The sequence below is a fragment of the Cynocephalus volans genome, chromosome 12 (genome assembly GCF_027409185.1).
Source record: "Cynocephalus volans isolate mCynVol1 chromosome 12, mCynVol1.pri, whole genome shotgun sequence".
Taxonomy (NCBI): Eukaryota; Metazoa; Chordata; class Mammalia; order Dermoptera; family Cynocephalidae; genus Cynocephalus; species Cynocephalus volans.
Window position 1 is genome coordinate 105,693,707 of NC_084471.1, and position 24,686 is coordinate 105,718,392.

The window sequence follows — 24,686 nt, forward strand, 5'->3', positions numbered from 1 at the left end:
ATTATATTGCTGATTTTATGAATTCTTGCCATACCTCTGTAATTATTTGAATGTGTGTTATGACGCATGGTTTTAGGTAACAGTTTAAGATGATTGACTACTGTCGTATTTACATTGTAAGGTAACTCATTGTTTTGCATCATCCAATACAGTAGTTACTGGCCACATGTGGCTATTTAAATTTCAATTAATTAAAATTTTTTAAAAAAATAAAAATTCAGTCAGCTGTGCTAGCAACATTTCAAGGGCTCACTAGCCACATGTGACTAATGGCTACAGAGTTGGAGGGCACAGACCTAGAACAGAACATTTCCATCATCCCAGAAGGCTCTGTCGGATGGTGTCATGTGCTTGCTCTGACTTCCTGATTCAATATTTGTATATTGTACGATTATAGAAGAAAACCATAGTTCAAAATATATCATAGAGAAAAGTACTGCAGTAAGAGTTGCAAGTGGCTCCAGGCAACTCTGGAGCACTGTGTGGAGGATACTAAGGGCAAACAGGGACTTTGGGCAAACAATGAGGGGCTCCACTGGTGTATGGCAGGAGTAGCAGCCTGTTGTTCCAGCTGTTTTCCCTGCCGCTTGTCACTGAGTCAAGCAGCATTAGTGGAGCTTGTGTAACTAGCAGTGACAGTTACAGTGCAAACGTAAAGCTTTGTCTCCTCAGACCTACGTGAGGACTAATTCTTTCCCTGACTACAGATAAATCTCATGTACATTGCTTTACTTTTCTGTTTCATTTTGGATTATTGAAAATAAGAAGTGCTCTGATCATGTCTAGTGATAAGGAGAGTTTCATTACAGGAATCTAAAATTCCATGCTGGACGTCGAGGTTAAAGCTTTGCCTGTGCTCGAGCTTGTGTCTGCTCTGGGCTGGAAGTCTGTAATGGCATAGAGACATGCCTACCCTTTTGATGTCCCTGTCTTGGGCTTCACCTTCAGGGTTGGAGTGGGAGGAGACCAGAAAGGCAAGGAACAGGAACGTCTCATTGTAATTGGGTTGTAGAGACAGGGAATTGACAGCACAGTTGGAAACACCCCTGAGGAATGAAAACCACCAAAGCCCAGATGTCTCGTACCACCCTGCCACTCTTAGCTGTGCGTTGGTTCCTGTGTCATTGCTGCTGGAGAAGTATTGCAGTAAGTGAGATCAGGCACTCTGGGACAAGCCAGCTGGGATTCCCGAAATATATACATGAATCACTAAATGGTTGAAGACTCCAACAATTTAAACCCAAGGTATTAAGCTAAAAAAAAAAAAAAAATGTATACCTGAGAAAACAGTTGAAGATGAACCAGAACAAAAATTTAGAAATAATAAAATGTATAGACTCAGGCATAAATAAATAATGAATCTTTAAAAAGATCAAAGATCTTGGAATTCAGCATATTGACTACTAAAATAAAAACATATAGAAGGGCTGACTAGAAGAATGGATGATGCTGAAGAGAGAATTGATGATTTGGAAGATAAAATTGCGGAATTGTCATAAAATGTAGCCCAGAGGAATCTACTGTTAGTCCACGCAAACAATTTGTCTTTGCCCTTTTTACCTATTGTTTCAATTTTTAACAATGAAAATATATTTATGTATATCTATGTAATTAAAAATAAATATGATTTACATTTGAAAAGTAAAAACCATTCAAAAATTAATATATACTCATTATAGGATATTTTGAAAACACAGAAAACCTAAGAGAAACAAAATATTATCCTAAGAATTGAAAGTCAATGGCTGATGTATTTCTTTTGTTTATTACTAACACTTCCCTTTGTGTCTTAGTGACTTAGCTATATGACTTCTACATGTCATCTATTTCAACCTTTTTAATTAAAATCTATCTTTGCATAAAGAATTCAACTCAATTTTACACAGTACCATTGTTTTAGATTTCCTCCAAAAAATAAAAGTTCAAGATAATCAGCTTTTTAAATGTAGTTGCAGTGGTGGTTTCAGCCTCTAAAAAAGGTTTCAAAATAGCTATAGAGATTAATAATGACACTGACTTCTGTAATTCTATCGTTGCTGTATTTTTCTATTAGATATACCTATGGCGAACCTGTGGAAGGAAAGGTTCAACTTAGCGTGTGCAGGGATTCTACTGCTTATGGTGCTTGTGGACATCTTCCCTATTCACTGTGTAAAAATTTTACCACTCAGGTAAGAGATATATCTGCAAAATCGTAAATAAGTTTGCATTAACCTTTAATCCTCACCTTCTGTTTACCTTTCTTTCTTCTTGTTTCTCTCCTTACAATTAAAAATGCTTTTATTTTATATTCCTATTCCCACTTGTAAATGTCCTATTCTTCTTTGGCTTTGCTAATTTCTCACTTCCTATTGACTGATAAAAGCAAATTATAGTATTGGAAAGTTTAGTAGTAAATTTGATTCTTATTTAAAAATGGATTTGGTTCTATATCCAAACCTACACTCTACCAATATACTGGAAAGGTGATATGTTCTCCACTTCATACTTTGTGAATTTAGTCAGAGACAGGTGCAGATGATCATGCATATTCAAGACTATTAAATGAGTGATTACTTTTCTCTCAATCTGTTCTCATTGGAAATAAGTGTGTATAGGAGTTCCAGAAGGGACAGGTTTCAGTCAGAGTTCCTAACTACTAATAAGGGAAATCCAAACTTACAGTGGGAGAAATTTCCTGAAAGGACTCCCTTGGAACAGCATCAGATAATTGACACAGAAGGGCTGGTCTAGGATGTAGCAAGGACTTCAGCTACAATCGTGCCAGAGTCTGACTGGCTATTATACAGCTGCCATTCCTGCGTTACAAGCAAGGTGATACCGCCATATAAAGTCATATATTTCTGTTCTCCCTAGAGAAGACTTTTGATTAGAAATCTTTACAAACCTTTTGGTTCTTGAATTTAAGAGTTTTATTTGGGCAATAAACAATACCAGTAATAATAATTATAATAACAGCTAACATTGAATGGATGCTTACTATGCATCAAGCACTGGGCTAATTAGTTTATGTGCATTTAGTTCCCCAAACAACTCTGGAAGTAGGCACCCGTATTATCACCCCTTTATGTATGGCTGGAATTAAGCAGGGAGACGTTAAGTACATTGTTCAAGATCATATATTTAAATAACTAGTTGGTCTGTATCTTCAGGCATTTCAAGGAATACTAAATTTTCTCCATTGATTCATTCAACAAATAAATATTGAAGTCCTTTAATATGCAAACATTATTATGTTTAGGAGCTGTAGTGTTGATCAAGACAGATCTGGTCCCCATCCTCATGGGAGTTACATTTTATGAAGCAGTCATTACCTTTAAAAGATGCACACTCTGAGGCAACTGTGGTATATATACACCATGGAATACTACTCTGCCATAAAAAAGAATGACATACTCCCGGTTGCAACAACATGGATGAGCCTGGAGAAACTTATGTTGAGTGAAGCAAGCAAAGCACAGAGGGATAAATACCACATGTCCTCACTCATGTGTGGGAGCTAAGAGAGAAAGAAGGCAGGAAAGAAAGACCACAGTAGTGCATTGGTCTTGCAGAGGGAGAAAACATTCCTTGGGCTACAATGTGGAGTGGGGGGGAAAGGGGGAGGGAGAGGGAGGTTGGGGATAATTGGGTGGGGGACACGGGGTACAAATTGCAATCTGTGGTAATGGGTATACAGCCAGTATGAATCTGGCCCCCACAGCATGGGCACTAGGGGTGACAATCAGCTTTGTGTCTCATGAGTATTCACAACCATTTTTTTTTTAAGTTTAAGAAAAAAAAAGATGCACACCCTAGAAGAATGAGCCACTATTAGCCAAGTACACAGGGTAGGTAGATCCCAGAATGCATTATCAAAGAAGGTTATATTAAATAGATGCCCTTCAGGATATTTAGGAGATCTGCAAAATTAAAATACACATTTACATATGTAAAGCAGAAGCATAGACTAAGTGATTTATCTCATTAATCATCTTTAAGTCTGGTTAAACATTTTCTGGACTTTTAAGCTTGTAGTAATGGTGCTAGACCTCTGTATAGTTTCAAGGACCCTCTGAAGTGGCATATGGTTATGATATGCCACCTGACATCTCAAGGTGTCAGTTTCCTGATATCATTACAAGATGAAGGAGGCGAACAATAACTCAATTTTTCCCCAATACGAATCTATGAACACATTTCATCGCCATACTAGATACTTTGGAAATATTTGCCAATTTCTTCTGTTTAATTTTGTTTACTAATTCTGACATTTCAAAAAATTCACTTAGTGAGGCATTCTAACTTAACCAAATAGACATTGAAAGAAATTTAAAATAATCAAATAATAATAATATCTACTATTTACTGAATGTTTACTAAATACCAAACACTTATCTAAACACTTTCTAGTCAATATCTTATGTAGTACAGTCAGCCCTCCATATCCATGAGTTCCATCTGCAAAATTAACCAACCACCAGATCAAACATATTTGAAAATAAATAAATTAATGTAAAATAACAATGCAACCATAAACATAGTACAAGCTTAAAACCAATTCAGTGTAACAACTATTTACAAAGCATTTACATTGTATTCGGTATTATAAATAATAGAGAGATAATTTAAAGTATACCAGAAGATTTGCAAGGTTATAAACAACATTTTACATAAGAGACTTGAGCATCCATGGATTTTGATATCCATGGGAAGGGGGTGTCCTGGGACCAATGTCCTGAAGATACCGAGGGATGACTGTACTCACAATGCTATGAACTTTAACTAGCATTGTATTTTGTACAAAGTAATAAGTGGCAAAGCCAAGATTCAAATCCTGGTGTTTGACTCTAAAGCCGGTGTCCTTAAATGCCATGTAAATTCTAGTTCCATAAATATCCAAGGCATGGTAACTACAAAATATAAAATTCAGTTTCAAAACTGAAAAAGAAGATTGATTCAAATGAACAGAATTGAAAATATCATGTGTGAAAAAGAGTGACTAGGGATAGATGTGTTTATTATGTTGTGGATTAACAAAACTGGCACCATGAAGATTTTTTTTTTAATTCAGTATTTTAAGAGTTAATATTTGTTAAAAATTCAAATGGAGTCAAGGGGAAATACATACACTGAACATTTAAATTATAAAAACACAATGGCTTGTTCTACATAATTAGAATTTGGGTAAAACAGTACTCTTAAAGTTGCTTCCCAGAGGTTACATTTTCCCTAACATTGTCATATCTTATAGTCTTTTTAAAATTCAACTTTCCTTCTATTGTTATGTTTATTAACTTCGCAGTTAGGGAAAGATGGATGTGTCTCCCAGTTTATCAGCACCGATGCTTTTGAGTTAAATCGAGAAGGATACTGGAGTTACCTTGAAGTGCATGCTCTTGTCACAGAACATGGAACAGGTAATGCTCTCTAAGCAGTCAACTACACAATCTTAAAATAGTCATTTTTTGTGAGGGCTTGCCATCTGTTTCTCATATCCAAACTCTGAATATTTCTTATTTTAACCAAAATTTATTTATTAGACACCTATTAATGGATAGTCAGATATTAAATTCAAATGAGACTAAACTAGAAGTCAGAATGCCAATTTATTAATTTATAATGGGAAAATCTGTTTTTAGAGAGCATTTCCTCTTTTTTGAATCATTCCATGTATAAATACAATTAATAAATGTAGTTGTTGATTATAATTTTTTTTGGTGAGCATACAATTAGAATAAAGGAATAGTATTGTTTTGGAAGAATATTTTACCAACCTCCCGAAAAGAAATCCAATTAAATATCTTTATTTCACAACCAAGAAAATATCTAATGACTAATTTCTTGTGTGTTCCTGACCTAGTGTCCCTCTCTCTCCCTTAAGTTCAGAGTGATAAATTTTATTCCTTGAAAAGTTTTTCTGTGCTGATCACTTCCTTTGTGTTAATACAGCATTTTTTAAATTTTATTTTACTTTATTTTATTTTTTAGAATCTGGCCAACACAGGGATTGAACTCTGGATCTTGGTGTTAGCACCACACTATAACCAGTTGAGCTAACCAGCCAGCCCAAAATAGTCTTTCTTAACTTATGCATATATAACTGATATTTTGGTAAAATTTCTCTTCATGAGATAGTAAATATTAATGTAATTATATTAATATTCAAAATTTTAGAGGAATCTGTCCCATCCAGAGGAAATTCAAATATTAAATAAACATTTAATTTATTTTTAAATATATTCATCACATTGATATAAATAAATGATTAAAGAGTAGTTTACTAAATAATAATATGTATGTTTATATAAGGAAATGATGCAGCCATTAAAAATCTAAGTTTTTAGAAAGATTTCAAAACCTTATATTGTTAAAAAAAGACAACATAAAACCACACATACATTTACAGATATAAATAAGTTATGTGCATACATACACATAATCCCAACTATAATAATATAAATGACAGATATAAAGGTAAAAATTTGTAGGAAATAACCTAAAATGTTGATTTTTGTTACCTTTGGGATATCTGTAGTTTCTAATAATATACATATATTACCATTCATAGTATGAATAGATTAAAGTGTATGTTTTAAGAAGGCAAGGAGTAAAAGAAATGTCATTAAACAATTACTTATGAATATTGAGAAATCAGCAAGGTCACTAATCCATCATAAAGGAATGATAGGTGAATTGGATAATCTATGAAGAGCAGGAACACCAGCTGAGAATGACAAGCTTTTTGGATTTTTTTCATCTTCATTAACTTTCTTTATAAAAGACATCTAACAAAATACCTATGTATTAAAACTGCTTAGGAAAGTGGAATTATTGGAAAGAATGGTGAGGGGTGTGTGTGTGTGTGTGTCTCTGTGTGTGTGTCTCTGTGTGTGTGTCTGTGTGTCTCTGTGTGTGTGTGTCTGTGTTTCTGTAGGTCTGTTTAGCTATTTTTTTGGTGACATTTTCCTAATAATACCTAATTGACTGCAGGTGTTCAGCTTACAGACTCCCAGAAGATATATATAGACTCATCGATGGTGAAGATTAGATTTGAGAATATGGATACAGTCTACAAACAGGGACTCCCTTATTTTGGCCAGGTAAGAGAAGTGTTCATTTCTTTACATACTTATTCATTCATTCATTCATTTGTTATTTATTTGCTCATTCATTTATTTATTCATCCATTCAACAGCTATTTCCTGAGAAATTACTATGTAAGAAGTATTGTAGGGTGACCTACTGTTGGTTTTCACAGGTCTATCCTGGTTTATGCCTTTTGTCAAGTTATAACATTAGTAGTGGTTATAGCCATTTCACTGTCAAAATGTCCAAGTTTGGACAATAAATTATTTAGTTTGTGTCAGTATTAGGAATAAAACGGTGAAGTAGACAGGCACCTCCACTGCTGCCCTCATGGAGTTTATATAGAGAAATATCAAGTTTATATAGAGCTTAACAGAGAAAATAGACACCAAACAAATAATTTTGCAAATAATTTTTTAATTATCATCATGATAGATGCTATGTCAGTGAAATACTGACCGTTTAATTACTTGTCCAAGAAGGGAACACTCCTACACTATCAGTGCGACTGTAAATTAGTTCCACCACTATAGAAAACAGTATGGAAGTTTCTCAGACAGCTACAGATAGATCTTGCATATGATCCAGCAATCCCACTTCCGGATATATGCCCGAAGGAATGGAAATCATTATGTGAAAGGGATACCTTGTTCACCGCAGCTCTGTTCACAATAGTCAAGATGTGCCAACATAAATGTCCATCGATGGACAATTGGATAAGGAAATTGTGATGTGTATAAACACACACATACACACACACACCATGGAATACTACTCTGCCATAAAAAAAGAATGAAATTCTCCCATTCACAACAACATGGATGAGCTTGGAGAAACTTATGTTGAGTGAAATAAGCAAAGCACAGAGGGATAAATACCACATGTGCTCACTCATAAGTGGGAGCTAAGAGAGAAAGAAGGAAGGAAAGAAAGACCACAGTGGTGCGTTGGACTTGCAGAGGGAGAGAACAAACCTTGGGATACAAAGTGGAGTGGGGGAAAGGGGGATGGGGAGGGAGGTTGGGGATAATTGGGTGGGGGACATGGGGTATAATCACAATTTGTGGTAATGGGCATGCTGCCAGTATGGATCTGGCCATCACATCTTGGGCATGAGTGGTGACAATCACCTTTGTACCCATGAATATTCATAATCAATAAAAAATATATAATAATAATAATAATTACTTGTCCAAGTGTGAGCTAACAGTATAATGCCCACCAAACTGGTAAGGTACCCTGAAACCAGAGAACAAGGAGGCAACCCCATATGGTTTACGTGTTTATTTTTATTTTTATTGTTATTGTTATTATTGATGGCTTGTTACTTACAGGGATCGGGCAGAGTATCGACCCTTCCTAGTGCTGTGCAGCTGCTTTCTCCACACTCCAGGAGTTGGGGGTAGAGGGGTGGGAGAGTTGAGGCTTATAAGTGGCTTAGAGACAAAAGTGGAACTATGCCAGGTTCCCAGGCACTCTGCAGCCTCCTGTTGCTTATCTTTGGGGTTGCCAGTGTCACTCCCCAGTGTCACTCCCCTTATATCAAGCACCGCTTTTCGTTCTTGTACCTCCTTCAGTTCTTAAGTGACTTGTGCAGGGGAAAAATTGTAACTATTAAAGCCAGAGCCCCAAAGGCCACAAGGTTGTAGTGCGTTCTGACCAACATTCTTGCACTATTCTGTATCAGAAAGAATAGACAGACTATAGCCCGCAGGCAAAATCCAGCAGAGGCCTGACTTTGTACAGCCAGTGAGCCAGGAGTAGTTTTAATATTTTAAAAGATCATAAATAAATCAGAGAAGAATATGAGGCAAAGATTATATATGTGGCCCCACGAAGCCTACAGTGTTTACTATCTGCCATTTACAGAAAAAGTGTGCTAAACTCTGGACTAAATGGTCATGGAGAGCCTCCATGAGGAAGTAATGTTTAGGTTGACACAAGAACACTAAAAAAGAATTACAAAAGTGAGTAGCCTGGACTTGATCCTCCAGAGCAGTGGTTCTCCAACTTGATCCTGCATCAGGATCACCCAGAGGATTTGTTGAAAAAAATTTTGGTAAAGGCAATTTTATGAATAAATTTAGATTCAAGTACAGCTTTGGCAAATTGATATGTGATAATGTCAATTACTAAGTAGTCATGGACTATGTGCTAACAATTTTTTCTAATCTATCACTTTGCTTTGTACATTTTTGCTTTATATGTTTCCATGTTTGTTATTTAATAAAGCTTAGGAATATTATAACTTCTAGATATGTAATTCTTTTTTCTTAATATAAAATCATTTTCTCTAGACTTGTGAATTCTGCATTCTCCCCCTCTGACATGGTTGCTACCCCAGATAATAAGTTCTTGAGTTCCTATTTGTCTTTTGTATCTTTTCTGTGCCATTTAAAAGTGTATTCTGTGTAAAAGAGCATTTTGTGTGAAAATGACATATTTTTAGCTTTCTTTCTGCATTAAGCTTCTTGGATTTTTGTTTATTAGTTTGTTTGTTTTATTCAATTGGCTAAAATCTCCAAATTATATATAAGTGATAATAGCAGACTTCCTGATCATATTTTGTACATTTTTGGGGAATACCTTTTACAATTTAATCCATAAGCCTAATTATAGAATTTTGTAAGATACACTTTATCAAGTTAAAGAATTTCCCTTTTCTAGTTTACTGAGAGTTTTCTCTAATGGTTTTTGTCCTCAGATATTCTACTTCTTAAGTAAATGTGCTAGTTTATACATCTAGATATTTTCCCATTAAAATTAACTTTGAAAATAGCTGGAATAAAATATTTGTTGGGTTCACTTATGATTTGAAATAATAAACTATCATAATTTATTTCCCCTTTGTTATTCCTAGTTTAGGTTGTGACTTTTTTGTTTGTTTGTTTGTTTTGATTTTTTTCTCCGTTAGTTTTTGATTTTGTTATTTCAAATAATTCTTATTTCATGATATGATTTTTTTAAATGACATTTATTTTTATTATGCCCTTTCTTCTACCTTCTTTGGGTTTTTTTCTAGCTTCTTGCTATGAATTCTTATGTTAAAACTTCTGCGTTTTCTAATTTATACCTTTCTAACTTCTTGAAGGGGAGGGAAAACTTTTTTTCTACCCTCCAAATGTTCAGTAACTGAGTCTAAGAAATAAATTGACAGTAGGCAAATTGACAAGACAATATCCATTTTAATTACGTGCATATGCATGGGAGTCCCACAAAATATGAGACTTTAGAAAAGGTCAGCTAGGTAAAGCTTATACAGCATCCTGAACTATGGAAAGAAATAGAGGCCTAGGGCTTCTGGGTGCTGTTATGTGAATTAAGCCCTAACTTAGCAACAAAGCCTAGCTCCTTCCCATTTCCTTTCTTCTTAACACATCAAGGTGTAGTATTATTTTACTCTATGATCAGGAACTCCAGGACATCTCTTCCTATGGAGAAGAGCCAGGAAAGCCAACTAAGATGGTACTTACATGAATCGGGCATCCTTGGACAAAATCGTCTGTCTATCATAAAACAGATGTGCATATCTGACCTTGATATATCTTTTTTATTAACATTTGAGAGAGAGAGTTCATGGAAACTAATGTAAGAGCTCTGATCTCCTTGATCATTTTAGGGACACCAATGGCAACTGTAGGCAGATGTGAATGAATCTCAAATCATAAAATGTTTCAGTTCAAAAATATGTTTGTATAGAGTGATCTTTTCTGGATTTTTGGCCATTTCATAGTGACAGATGCTATGATCACTCCCTGGAGACATGCTAGTAGTAACCAGTCATTCCTTTTGTATTTTTGGAAAAGAATCTGGTTGCTCTGTGATGTACTGGGTCACTGTAGTAGCTGCTTTCCTGCATACTGGAAATGGTATATCTGGCCAGGCATTGTGTAATAAGGTCATCAAACACATGGCTCAGTATTGCTAGGAGGTCATTTGAAGGAGAAACTATTGCCAGAAGAGAAGTACCATCTGCTTCTTCCCCTACAAATTTTAAGGCTTCGGAGGTAATGACTCAGGAAGTAGCTATATCTGAACATGAAAGCAGCACAAGGCTGTGAGCTAACAGGAGAATTTCTCTATAGGTAACAGTAGCAGCATCAGTGGATGGCTGAAATGATAGTGCTCGAATGTGTAAGACACATGGCAAAGACATCTGTCACAAGAAACATCTGCTAATGGGGTGTTGCATGCCTGGCCCCTAAAGTTTGTAATGTGCTTGGTACCACTATTTGAGTACTATTTGAGTGTGGGGACAAAGATAGATAGGAAAATCCCCAGGAATCATGTGGCCTGTTCCTTCTTTGGTGACTAGAAAGGCTCAAAGGATCATTCTGGTCTAGGTGTACTAAAATTAGAACAGACTTATGTGTGGATTACGAAGGTTGGGTGTCGTGTGTCCATGGCCCATGGATTGCTGAGACAAGTTGAATATTTTACAAGATCAGGCCTTGAGATGAAACTGAATTTAAAAACCACGTAGATGGTGCAAATGAGGTATCTGTCTGCAAAGGCCAAATAAGCAAAAGAATCAGGGTTTGCTTGAACCAATAGGTAAATAATAGGCGCCAGAAATAAGATGAAAGTCTTGAAGCAGAAGGAGTTTTGCAGAAACGGAGCTGAGAAAAGGGTGTCTGGAAGTTTTTCCTGGTTGCTGTGGCCTTAGATGTTAAGAAGAGTGCTCTTAAAGGTTGCAAACCTGCATCGCTACTGGCTACTGATGCAGGCATTGTATGAGAGTTTCAGAAAGGACGTTTTAAAGCTAGCATGGCCTGTACTAGTAAGACAATAAGAACAAGATTTTTAGTAAATAATCATGGCTTTCTAAAGCAGTCACTAAAGTTTTAGGGAGGAAAATAAGTTTTGCATTTTAGAAAATTTGGTTTGATGCCAGTATAGAGAAACAACAGACAGAAACAATACAGGAGCATGGTAGAGAGAGGTTGGGTAAGAGAATACAACATGTATGAGGAAAAAAATGCTGAGAAAGTGACATAAGGCAATAGTAATAAGGATGAATATAATCGGAAGGCTGGCCGGTTAGCTCAGTTGGTTAGAGCGTGGTGCTGATAACACTAAGGTCCACGGTTCAATCCCTGTACTGGCCAGTGGCCCAAAGAAAAGTAAAAGAAGAAAAAGAATGATTATTAGAAACAGAAAATGCTAAAAAGATAAAATAGAAAATATTTTATTAACAATTGAAAATTGTCCATGAAGGAAAAGAAAAAGCCTAGGATGTCCCTAGCTATTTGACTTCAATAACTAAATAAATGGTTTCACTGAGATTTAAAAAAAATGTCACTGAGATAAATAAGAGAAAGAAGATTGGGCACAATAATAAATCATTCCATTTTGAAAGTTTCTGTTGTATTTTTATTATAAAAATATTCAAGATATAGTTAAATATATCTGGACCTCAGTTTCCAGAGATCTTTATGAGTAGGATAAATAGAATTTAGGGTCATTAATATGTTGATGGTATATATCATGCACTCACAGGGGCAGATGAAACTACCCGGGATGTGCATGTACAACAAGTAGAGCCTTGGCAAGTGCCACCAAAATGCATTCCAAATTCACACTATACTTCAGAAATTCATTTCTTCCTTTTGTACAGATCAAATTACTTCATCCAGATGACTCTCCCATCCCAGATGAAGTTATCCAGTTGTACCTGCAGGACAAACTCGTGGGCAACTACAGCACAGATGTCAATGGCACTGCTCAGTTTTCCTTGGACACATCTAAGATTACGTACCCAAATATCACTTTGAAAGTAAGTTAGCTAAAGGCAAATAGAGGAAAAAGCGCTGCATTGGCTAGCTAAAGTTTAAATCTATGCTAAGTTATATTGACATAACAGAAATGAACATATACATCTTGGTGTGAATCTGGAGTGTTGCAAAATGGTTAAGTATTAAGGAAATAGACTCTGAGAAATAGATAAAAGAATCATCTTAGGAATCCCAGGAAAAGACAGAAAGATAGCATACATATATAAGTGCATAGAGGAGAATTAACTGAAAATAAGCAGCAATTTACTTTCATTGTGGAAATAGAAGGACAATTGCATTTCCATAGAAGGAAATATGTGGAAAACCCTGTAATCTAATACCATGGGGTAATAAGAAGAATTTCTCTGGATACACTCACAAAAGGAATAACTTGCTACCATAATAATTACGTATCAATCCTTACCAGATAGTTTAAAGGACCCCCTCAGAATTTTGTGTTGATAATGGTAAATGATTGTGATTAGAGTAACCTCCTTGCTCTATTTCATAAAAAAAGCTAATCTGTCTTTTGGCAAAATTCCATATTAAGTTATTAGTCTCAAAGTCCAACTTCTGCATTCACAAGTTCTTCATATTATAGTATAAGAGATACACCAATACACACACTACTAAAAATATAATTGTAGTACAGAACATAGTAAAACGTTGAATGTAAAATTGTTAAACTAGGACTTGAATAGACAATAAAATGCAAGAACACTATAGTGGTCACTCTAGAATGTAACTGGACGGTGAGTATGATGAATTGGGTTAGACTAAAAGGAGAAGGGCCTGAAATTTTCCGGTAGAGACAGAGTGAAAAATGATAAACCATCTTATCAAGCATTCTTTCACTTATGCTTTCTCTATATCCTCAAATATTTGTAAATTTGATCCTTTATCTAGGCAACCTACAAAGCCAATGAAAATTGCAAAGCTCGTGGCTGGGTGTTGCCTCAATACTCTCAGCCAGAATACTTTGTGCGCCGATTTTACTCCAAGACTAAGAGCTTCCTGAAGATTGTCCCAGAGATGGAAGAACTGAGATGCAACCAGCAGAAGTGGGTAATGGTGCACTACCTTCTCAATATGGAAGACTTCGAAGACAAAACCTACACAGCAGACTTCAATTATTTGGTATGAACTGAAAGTATTCTTCCACAACCAAAATTGTTTCTTGACTTTTGAACTTCTTTGAACCTAATGTAAATCCTTTTACACATATACCATGAGAAAGTTAAGGTAAATAGGAAAGATAAAACTTACAGAAACTGAAGTTTCTATAACTTTTTCTAAAAAGAAAAAGAGCAACAAGGCAGACCATGCCACCACAACCCTTAGCCTCACTTTGAACCGTTCTACACTGCAGCCTTCTTCACTGTGGCCACGGAGGACTTTCATTTTCTAGGACCAACCAGGCTCTTCTCCACCTCGGGAGCTTCCCGCATGTCTTTCCTTCTGCCTGTAATGATCTTTCCCGTTTGCTGCCATGGCTCCCCCAACCACCTGCACCCTCTTTTCCTAGTTGATTCCTCCTCACTGTTCATCTCTTAGCTTAAATAAAACTTTCTCACCTCCCAGACAATTCAGGTCCTCCTACACGTCCTTTCACAATGGGCTTAATGGACTTAATGGGCTTAATAGGCTTGTTTCTCTTCATGACACTTATCAAAGTCCATGCTTCCTATATCTATTCCTGTTTTTTAATTGATACACTTTGGTTGTACAAATTTATGAGATACAGAGTTATATTTCAGTACATGTAAGCAATGTGTGATGATCAAAACGGAGTAATTGATATATTCATCATCACAAAAATTAATCATTTTTTTGTGAGGAGAGCATTCGAGCTCTTCTCTTCCAGCCATTTGAAAATGTACAATAATGAGCCGGCCCGTGGCTCCCTTGGGAGAGTGTGGTGCTGACAACACCAAGTCAAGGCTTAAGATCCCCTTACCGGTCATCTTTTAAAAAAAAAGAAAATATACTAAATTATTGTTAATTGCAGATGCCTAGCACCACTGTAGATCACTAGAACTTATTTTTCCTCTCTAGCTGTAATTTTATATCGTTAACCAACCTCTCCCTTTATTTACATGGTTGCTTGAAATTTGCCTGTCTGCCCCACTGTTCTGTAACCTCCAAGATATCAAAGACTATGTTTGGTTTGTCTGTTATTGTATACATTTCCCTAGCACAATGCACATCACATAGGAGACCTGCAATACAATATTTTAGAATGAATGAATGGAGGCTCAATAGATTGGATTGTTAGACTTTTAAGAGGCAGCATAACTGTGTGATCTTGAGCAAATATCAATACCTCTGTGTGCCTCCTTGGTTGACTCATCTGTTATAAGAGCTTTCTTTCTTTCTTTTTGAGAAGTCAGTGAGTTAATAAGTCTAACAGGACTCAGAATAGTGACTGAAAGGCCCGTTAAATACTGAGCTTTAAACTTCTTCACAAACGTTTTAGTTCCAAATACAATATCTTGCAACTAGTAGATGCTCAGTTATTTTCAATGAATTAATTATCTAAACTTGGTACTTCATAGAGTTAAAGCAATTTTACAGTTCGATAAAATACTAGCCAAAGTAGGATTACGAGCTCCAGCAATTTCAGGCTGCATGATAGTATGAACGTTTTAAATTTTCTACAAGTGTCAGCATCTTTCTTTCTTTCTCTCTTTCTTTTTTTTTTTTTTTTTTTTTTTTGGCAGCTGGCTGCTACAGGGATCATACCCTGGACCTTGGTGTTATCAGCACCATGCTCTAACCAACTAACCTAACTGGCCAGCCTTCTCAGCATCTTCTTAAATAGAATTCAAAAATTTTAATTTAAAAACACAGTAATTCCCTTATCAGATTTCAAGTCTCCTTAGAGATCATAATTCAAGTCTGCAGATGTGAATTTGCACATGGTTGCTGATAAAACTGAAGGGAGAGAAGCATTTTTCTGGAACTCCCACCCCACTTAATTTTTTTTTTTTTAAATTTTGGGTGGAGATGAATAAGCAGGCATTGCTTATACCTTACATATCAAACACATCTTTCAGAGAGCCTTTACTAATATGAGTAAAAAGTTTTTCATCCTGTCACAGGGAACTATTTTGGAATGTGGAACAATGCATTGCTTCCCAGCAAATTTATCCATGACTCCTAAATTTTCTTGAATATAGTTATTAGAGCTATGTGCTGGTATACTGGTATCCTGAGCTCACCGGTAAGCATATTCAATTGTACAGTTCAGACTATGAAAAGACTTCAATTACATAAGTTTATAATGAAATGAAATTTTGTTTCTATTCTCTAAACTTTATCATAATATTTTCATTCTCCTAGGTGATTGCAAAAGGCATAATCGTTCTTCATGGACAAGAGAAAATCAAGGTCAATAATGATGGTGAGGCCTCTAATTTTAGCATAGAATTTAAAGTTAAATAGAATGTTTTAATTGGGGCATACTTTACTTTTCCCTTTAAAAGTCACAGCCCTCCCATTTTAGGACTGTTGATTGACATATGAATAGGCATAATGCCCCCAAATCACCCTTGGAAAGTATGCAAAGACATATGAGTAGGCATAATGCCGAACAAACAAACAGATATTGATCAGTGAATAAATATTTATAGTTTTAATTATATTCAAAGCACTACTATCAGAGAGAAAGTCACTGGTCCTTCTTTCCCTCTTTGAAGAAAGACAGTTAAGTATTTTTACATTCAAACAAAAAGAAGTTTAAAAATAAAATAAGATTTTGAAATTTGGGGTATGAAGAGATATCTATTCCTTTTATAATTTACAGAGTAAGTTATGAGCTCTCATAACTCTATAAAGAAATTATAAAGAAGTTATAAAGAAATGCTTTACAAATCATAACTTTATAAAGAAATTATAAAGAAATGCTTTATAAATTAAATTTGTTGGGTTGGGGCAGACTTATTCATAGGCAGTCAGTGAGATGGCTGGAAATCCAGTACATTTCTGCAAGACGAAAGTCAGCTACAAGGCACTTTTTCAGTTTCATCTTTTCTTTTCACAGCTATGAAGGGCATGTTTTCCATCCCTATAGAGGTTAGCCCTGAGTTAGCGCCCTCTGCGGTTGTGCTTGTCTACAGCTTGCATCCTGGAGGAGAAATGGTCACTGATAGCTCCCGATTCCAAATTGAGAAGTGCTTCCAAAATGAGGTGAGGGGAAAAGCACTATTCGCTTTCAGATTTGTTCAACTTATTGGAAAACTAAGGAAACTTTAGAAGTGTGGTGTGTTTAGTACTCCTGATTTTTCTAACAATTGTGAAATTGAAAACGAAAGAAAGCTAGCATGGTAAAGTTAATATGCTGGATGACTTTAAAATACTGGTGCCATAGCATTCACGTTGGATGTTGTTCTAAGTTAGGGGTGTCGTTAGGAGCGTAAATCACAGAAAACCCTTCTAATTTGTGTGGGTTGAAAAAGTTAAGAATAGTCTCAAAGGTGATTCTTCTCATATGGCTTGCCATCCCTTTGCCCTTTTGTTTATTTTCATTTTCAGGTCAACTTAAATTTTTCTAAAGACAAAAGTTTGCCAGGATCCAATATCAGTCTTCAAGTTTCAGCCGCTTCAAACTCTTTTTGTGCTCTTTGGGCTGTAGATCAAAGCATATTGCTACTAAGGAATGACAATCAGCTATCAGCACAAAGTGTGAGTAATACAGACCACCTTTATTCACCACCAACTGCATAGTTTTATCTCTTTACCTTTAGACAAAAAATGGGAAACCTTAAATTAGGGAATAAAGAAATTGACCAGAGTTCCAGAAACAAAAAATATTTTAGCTTAGAAATCATGTAAATTGGAATCTATTTACTCGAATTATGCTAATTCTTTAATTATAAGAGTGAGCAACACTTTAAAAAATACGTAACACTTACTGAATGTCTTCTATTTGACATGCTCTCTACTGAGTATTCTGAGATACATTATTTAATTTCATTCTCATATTAACCCTGTAGAATTAATATGATACCCTCATTTTGACTAATGAATAATCTTAGGCTCAGGGAGATTCAGTGAATTAACCAAAGGCTTTGTCTGACAATGCCCTCAAATGGGTCATCAAAGAATATGGAGAAGTTCTCTATCTGGAAGTTAGTAAAATCCAGAGGAGTCTCATCTATTTTTGTTGTTTGTAATGTGATGAAATCCGCACTTAAACTCATTAAGTAATATTTCAAGGTCTTCACAGCTCTGGGATCCTACACCTTCCAAGTAACTGTTTATCTGGTATAGATGTCATGACAATTTTATCTAGGATTTCCAGAGGGTTATATAGGTTATTTATATGCTGCCTGGGAAAAGAAAGAATGAGGGGTTTTTTTTAGTAATAAAACATATGGTTTATTCTCTTCTACCATTTAGGTATATAATCAGCTATATTACAGGGAGTTACATGGCTATCATTTCGAAAGACTTAACTTAGAAGATGGCCCTAAAATGCCATGTCTCAAAAATGAACAAATCCTTTACAATGGAATTTATTACACACCTGTATGGGCTGACTTTGGAAAAGATGCCTATGACCTTGTGAAGGTAAGACAATTGTGTCTTAAAATGGTGAATATGTGTAACAATATATAAATAACTTGAAAGAAAAATAACAAATATTCATTGTGTGAGTTTTTAATCTAAGAATTCTCAGAGTACTACTAATTTATAATTAGTGCTAATATCTGAGAACTAATATCTCAAAGAACTAATATTATTATACATTTATAATATAGTATAAATTTAATAATAAAATAATATTATAAAATTATAATATTATAAAAACTAATATTACAATATCAGCAAAAGAACAAATATCTGAGAAGATTATCAGTTTTCTTGACTCTGTGTTGTATGCATTATATGCTAAGTATTTAATATAAACCCCCAAACACTTTGCTCCTGCAATTTCCTCCAAATTTAAGTTCTGCTACATTAAAGTATATAGATGTTTAAAGTGTTTACAAGTGAGATATTATCCCTAGTTGAACAAGAATGACAAATTCAAAGTACTAAATGTATAGTGGGATATGATATGAGTTGATTTTTTTCCCCTCTCTTATTTAAAGATTTTCATCAGCAGCTATTAATTAAGAAAAGAGAACAAAAGTCATCAGAATCAGAGAAACTAGGGAAATCAAAAATATGGAAATTAGAAAATGGCAGTGAAGTATGTCTAAATATGTGACAACTAGAGATGGAGAAATGAAGAAAAAGAAATTAAAAATATAGAGAGAACAAAAAACTGATCTAAACTGCTAGTCTATACTGCTGTGTGATCTAAAACTGACTTTATCTTGAAAGGCAATGGGATTAAAGGTCTTTACCAACTCTCATCTTCGGAAACCAGAACTGTGCAAGGATTCCGCACATCCTGACAGTGATGAAGACACCAACTACTCAAGTGAGTCGTGGTATAACACGAAGGGTGGATGACAACAGCTCATACTCTCTTTACGCTTACAACTCGTCTGGGGAAAGAGAGGAGCTGTTGTTCTGTTTTGCTTTGTTTTTAAAATTCACTTAAAATGTTATATGAAATGTTAGAAATACAGTGAGAAAAAGGCAGGCAAATCTTTATACTCATGGAAATTATATTGAATTTTGGATGCAGATAATATATAAGTGATATAATTTCAGATGGTTGTAAGTGCTCTGATAGTTAATATTTGCTATGTGGTTGCTATGTGTCAAGCAATGTTCTAAGTGCTTTACATATATCAACCCTTTTATTCATCACAGCCTATAGATTAGAAACTATTATCTCCAATTTTCCAATGAGGAAATTGAAGCTTAAGGAGATGAAGTAATTTGCCCAATGCAAGGACAATAAATGACAGAGATGGGGTTATAATCCAAGCACTCTGGTCCCAAAGTCCATGTTTCTTTATCATTAGATTGTACTATCTCTTGAAAAACTACTGTAAAGAAAATAAAACAAGGTAAGGGAAATGATCCAAACATGAAAATGCTATTTTTAAATAGGGTGGTCAGAGGAAACCTCTATGACGAGGTGAACTTAGATCAGAAACCTGAATAATGTCACGGACTGTCATCCTATCATTTAGATCATTAAAAAAAGTTTGGAAAATTTTTAAAATAGGCAAAAAGTATGAAAACATGATACAAAGAAGGGAATCAAATATGTAAGAAATATATAAAGAGATATTTAACTTCACCAGGAACCAGAGAAAAATTAAAAGAACATCAAGAAACCAATTAACACATATGCCCATGGCAAAAAGGAAAGAAAGAAAAACCAAATAATTATTCAAATGAAGTAAATAGGAGCACTCCGTGCACTGTTAGTGGATCTATAAAGTGTACAGCCATTGTGTGGGGTCTGAGAATACTTAAATTAATATGCATATGCCTTCCAACACAGCAATTAAACTTCTGGCATAAACACCAAGGGATTTTGACTCAAGTCCATAAAAGGACATGCAGGTTATGGGATGTCTAACACCTCGTTGCTTGCACGGGTGTGGAATGGACACAGCCTAGGTGACCATTACTGAAAGGATGGATTAAATAATATGTGGTGAATACACACTATAGAATATTGTGCGGCACTAAGATGCAACATGGGTGAATTTTAAAACAAAGTTTTAAGTGGAAAAAATAAGAAACATAGTAATATCCAAATTGTACTACCATTGCATAAGTTTATTTATTTATTTTTTTATTACATAAATTTAAAATAGATAAACACATGAAACAAAATTATACATCTGTGAGGTAAATATACATATCCAAGATACACACAAAAATCATTAGAGTGCTAGAACATGAAAGGAAGGAGTGCTTCAGGAAGAAGGTGAAAGATAGTATTTAAATATTTATACATTATATAGATTATTAATGCATATCATTTTATGTTTGTTTATTGGTAAATATAAAGATGGGCTAAAATTTGGAAAGAGAAATCAGCACAGATCATAATCTATGTACAGGGTTATTCCTAAAACAAGCAAATGACTAATAGCTCAAGCTAATGCTGATTTATTGTAGCCCTGAATAGGAGCCTGACTTAATCCAAAGGGCCGACACTTAAGAGCTGAAACTGCACAACCCAGTTGTGACTGAGACCAGAAATATACCATCTACTCATGAATGGGGCTGGAACTGTGGAATCAGCCTGGATGTGGCAGCAGGTGCACAACCAAATCTTGGAATAAAAAATCTTAAAACTGTCCAACTGAAATGCTGTTGCAATTTAAAATGTACCCACAAAATCTCCCATTAAATGTGTTCTCACAATCAAGAGTTATAAACCCCTAAGCAATATTTATATTTTAAAATATATGAAAGATGAACAATAAAACAGTGACCCAAGGAAGTTACATCGAAGGCACAATAGAAAAATGAGTAATAAAAAAAGATACTAAAATGAGTGTTATATTATTAAAATATTCAAAGATACAAAGTGGGAATTAGTGGTAGAGATCAAAGAAAACTTTGATTTTATTTTTTAATCTTTTAATTATTTTTTAGGTTACTGTATTTTCCTACTACTTGTATAATGTATTTTTAAATACAATGTGACAAAATATCAATCATAGATGATTAAAGAGATGAATAATTAATATTTTCTTAACTTTTTGATAAACATTCATAAAATATTCACAGATTATTCACAAAACATAAGACATATCTAGAAGTGGTATCTTCAAGCTTTGTCAAAGATTATTGTGAGGATTGAATAAATTATATGTAAAAAGCATTTTCAGTAGTGACTGAGACATAGCATTAATTCAACATATGATGGCTAAAAAGTTAGATTTGACTTTTTAGATATAAAATAGTTAAATACTTTCTGATACTTTGTTTTTCCTTCCTCCAGATATATTTCTATGTTTTTAAGTTTTATTTTATCTTTAATTGGCAAATAATAAGTCTATATATTTATGGGGTAAAATGTGATGTTTCAATACATGTATGCACTGTGGAATAATCAAATCAAGCTAATTAGCATTTTCTCCACCTCAAATATTGATCATTTCTTTGTGGTGATAACATTCTTCTATCTGGTTTTTCAGAGATAATTTTGACTTCAGGTGTCGATTACGATTTTGGTGGATTTTACAGTGAAACTCTGAGGAAAACATTTCCTGAAACTTGGATTTGGAATCTTATCACAACTGAGTGAGGTTTTTTTTTTTTTTTTCCATTTAATTTTAAGTGAGATTTAATGATTTAACTTGAAGTGAGAGACAATATTTACAATATTTTTCAGCCATATTAAAATAAATGTGTCCAAAAGACTAAAAACTGAGTGTGCAAAACATTCTGCAGTGTCTGATAGGTTTCTATTAAGTTCGTCCTTTTCTTCCTTTACTTTCTCCTTTCTTTCATTTTTTTACCTTATTTCTTTTTCTCACTGTTTTTTTTTTTATCATTTATTTTTATAAGAACTTGATTTTGTTGGAAAACAGACTGAGATTTTATTTTTCGTTGTATGACATGACGAACATAATACTTAACAAATATATATAAATATAATAGAGAAAGGAGAAATAAGAGAAAACAAAATGCGGAGGAAGCAAGAAAAAAGGAAGACAAAAAATGAAAAAGAAAAAAAGTGAGGAAGTGAGATTGGGAAAAATAAGTTTCTAAGTAGATGCCATAAAAAATTTAAGTGTTAGGCTAATGTGCACATTTTAAACTGGAAAACTACATTATAAGGCTCAGGTTTTTATCAGTAAAGTTGGATAAAGGTGGGTAAGAATAGCTTATAAGTAAGTTAAATTAATCACTAATTTGTGTATCTTGAGTAAATTAAATGAATCATTAATACAGGTATCTTGTTTATTCCAGCACTTCTAAATACTTTGGTGTTAAAGACACTCACAGTGCCTACCAATAACAAAAGATAGAAAAACACACAGATAAAAGTGTCTTTCCAAGCATTTTATAAGGAAGTGAGAGATTAATGTCTACGTCAAGTATTTCAACAGTTTATAATTTGGTAGGGATTATAGGAAAAAATAGAGCATAAATGAAATTGAAAGTAGAGTAAAAAGACGGCATCTGAAAATTAAGAAATGGAATAGAATCAAGGGTTACTCTAAGATAAGGGAAGCTAATGCACTGAACACAAAAAGTTGATTTTGAACTTCTTTGTAGATAACGTATAACATGGAGCTAAATGGGAAAATGGGGTAAAAAAGAATTTGCATAGCATAGCAGAGTGCTGAACAGTCAAAAGAAGGGATATAAAGCTTTCAGTAAGTGAAATGATCAAATTATACATTATATGGTAACAATCCCTTTCTTCAGTGTTATCTGAATCTCCTCTTTCAGCTCCACAGGAGTAGCCAACCTTAGTCTTACTGTTCCCGATACCATTACACAGTGGAAAGCCAGTGGATTCTGCATGAATGACAGAGCGGGATTTGGCATCTCCCCAACCATCTCTCTGAAGGCTTTTCAGCCCTTCTTTGTGGACCTCACCCTCCCCTATTCAGTGGTTCGAGGAGAAACATTCACTCTGAAGGCCGATGTCTTCAACTATCTCAACAGATGTATGCAGGTACCAGCTCAAGTCTTTTTAGTCAATAGCAAATTCCTTCCTGTGTAAATTACCTTCAAATTTCAGTTGTACGATGAGAAGGACTTTGTAAGAACCTGTCTTTTCTAAGTTTTTTCAAGACATTAACAGCTTTACTAACCATTCAGTGTGGGATTTAGAAATACTCATGAAAATTAGTATATCTGGGTGGCTGGCTGAACATAAAAGAACTTCAGACAAGCTTGAAGGTGTAAGTTATCTTTTATCAGTGTGCACAAGAGGATGATGGCGGAAATGATTGGACCAAGAGACATCTGGCACCTTCAATCGTCCACATATCCAAGAATTTTATGTACAAGACCCTTCTGAATAATTAAGCTGAATGCTATTAAATTAAAATTTAAATCTGTTTACCTTTTACCCTGAGGATATGCAGAATATATGACATCTTAGTGATTTCACGGGCTCTTGACAGCTGGGCAATAGCCATGGGAAAAATCCCAGCAAGCTTATAGCACAAAAAGCACAGACATTTAAATCTGGGTTCACATCGTGGTTTTTTGCAGTGTCTAGTTCTGTTACTTTGAACAAAGTACTACACTTTCTAAGCCTCAGTTTGTCGGTGTGTAAAATGGTGTCAGTAGCACATACTAGGCTGGGTTCTTATGAGAACTGACTAAAATAACGTTAACAATGAGCCTTATACAACATACTGCAAATCATAGGCATTTGGAATTGTTTTCCTTCTCTTTAACTTATCCTCAATTACAATTTTCAACAACATCTATAATAATATGTAATCATAACATGGCTTTCAATATGTTGCATTAGCTCATCTCTTTTAATATAATTTTCAATATGGCATGATCCCCAGATCCAACCCTTTATTGACATCCAATCATTTGGTCAACATCAAAAAACAGCAGCTACAGATGACACATCCAAAATGCCAAGTAACCTACCTGGTCAATATATTCTTACCCTAAGTGATACTGTTTACTGAAAAAAATCAAGCGTGCAAACCTATTCTGTTTATGAGGATTCAGTAATAGCTACTTTTTAGGAAGAAAGAAAAGAAAAGCCTTCTTCACACTCAAGAAAGTTGGCGTTTACTTACTTGTCGGTGAAGTTTTTCTGTGTGAGCCTGAGTTGGGATGCCTCATTCTAGATATTCTATACATGTCATTTGCGATAGCATACACAACAATTGTGAGCTGTAGATGACAATGGCCTCAATTTACAGATAAGGAAAAGGAAGCTGTAGCTCCCAAGAGCTTATGATGTTGACCAACCCAGACAGGTCAAAA

General features: G+C 34.7%; 1 protein-coding gene across 1 annotated transcript in view; it reads left to right on the forward strand.

Annotated features, from left to right (window-relative positions):
- Positions 1-24,686, forward strand: part of LOC134391847 (ovostatin homolog 1-like) — a 60,465-nt gene that overhangs the window by 15,147 nt on the left and 20,632 nt on the right. Inside the window, exons 9-20 of the mRNA XM_063115759.1 lie at positions 2,054-2,171; positions 5,285-5,399; positions 6,973-7,082; positions 12,686-12,844; positions 13,749-13,979; positions 16,185-16,245; positions 16,864-17,030; positions 17,376-17,525; positions 18,243-18,413; positions 19,173-19,272; positions 21,908-22,013; positions 23,172-23,400. Of these exons, the coding sequence (XP_062971829.1) occupies positions 2,054-2,171; positions 5,285-5,399; positions 6,973-7,082; positions 12,686-12,844; positions 13,749-13,979; positions 16,185-16,245; positions 16,864-17,030; positions 17,376-17,525; positions 18,243-18,413; positions 19,173-19,272; positions 21,908-22,013; positions 23,172-23,400 (1,717 nt within the window). The remainder of the gene's footprint in view (positions 1-2,053; positions 2,172-5,284; positions 5,400-6,972; positions 7,083-12,685; positions 12,845-13,748; positions 13,980-16,184; positions 16,246-16,863; positions 17,031-17,375; positions 17,526-18,242; positions 18,414-19,172; positions 19,273-21,907; positions 22,014-23,171; positions 23,401-24,686) is intronic.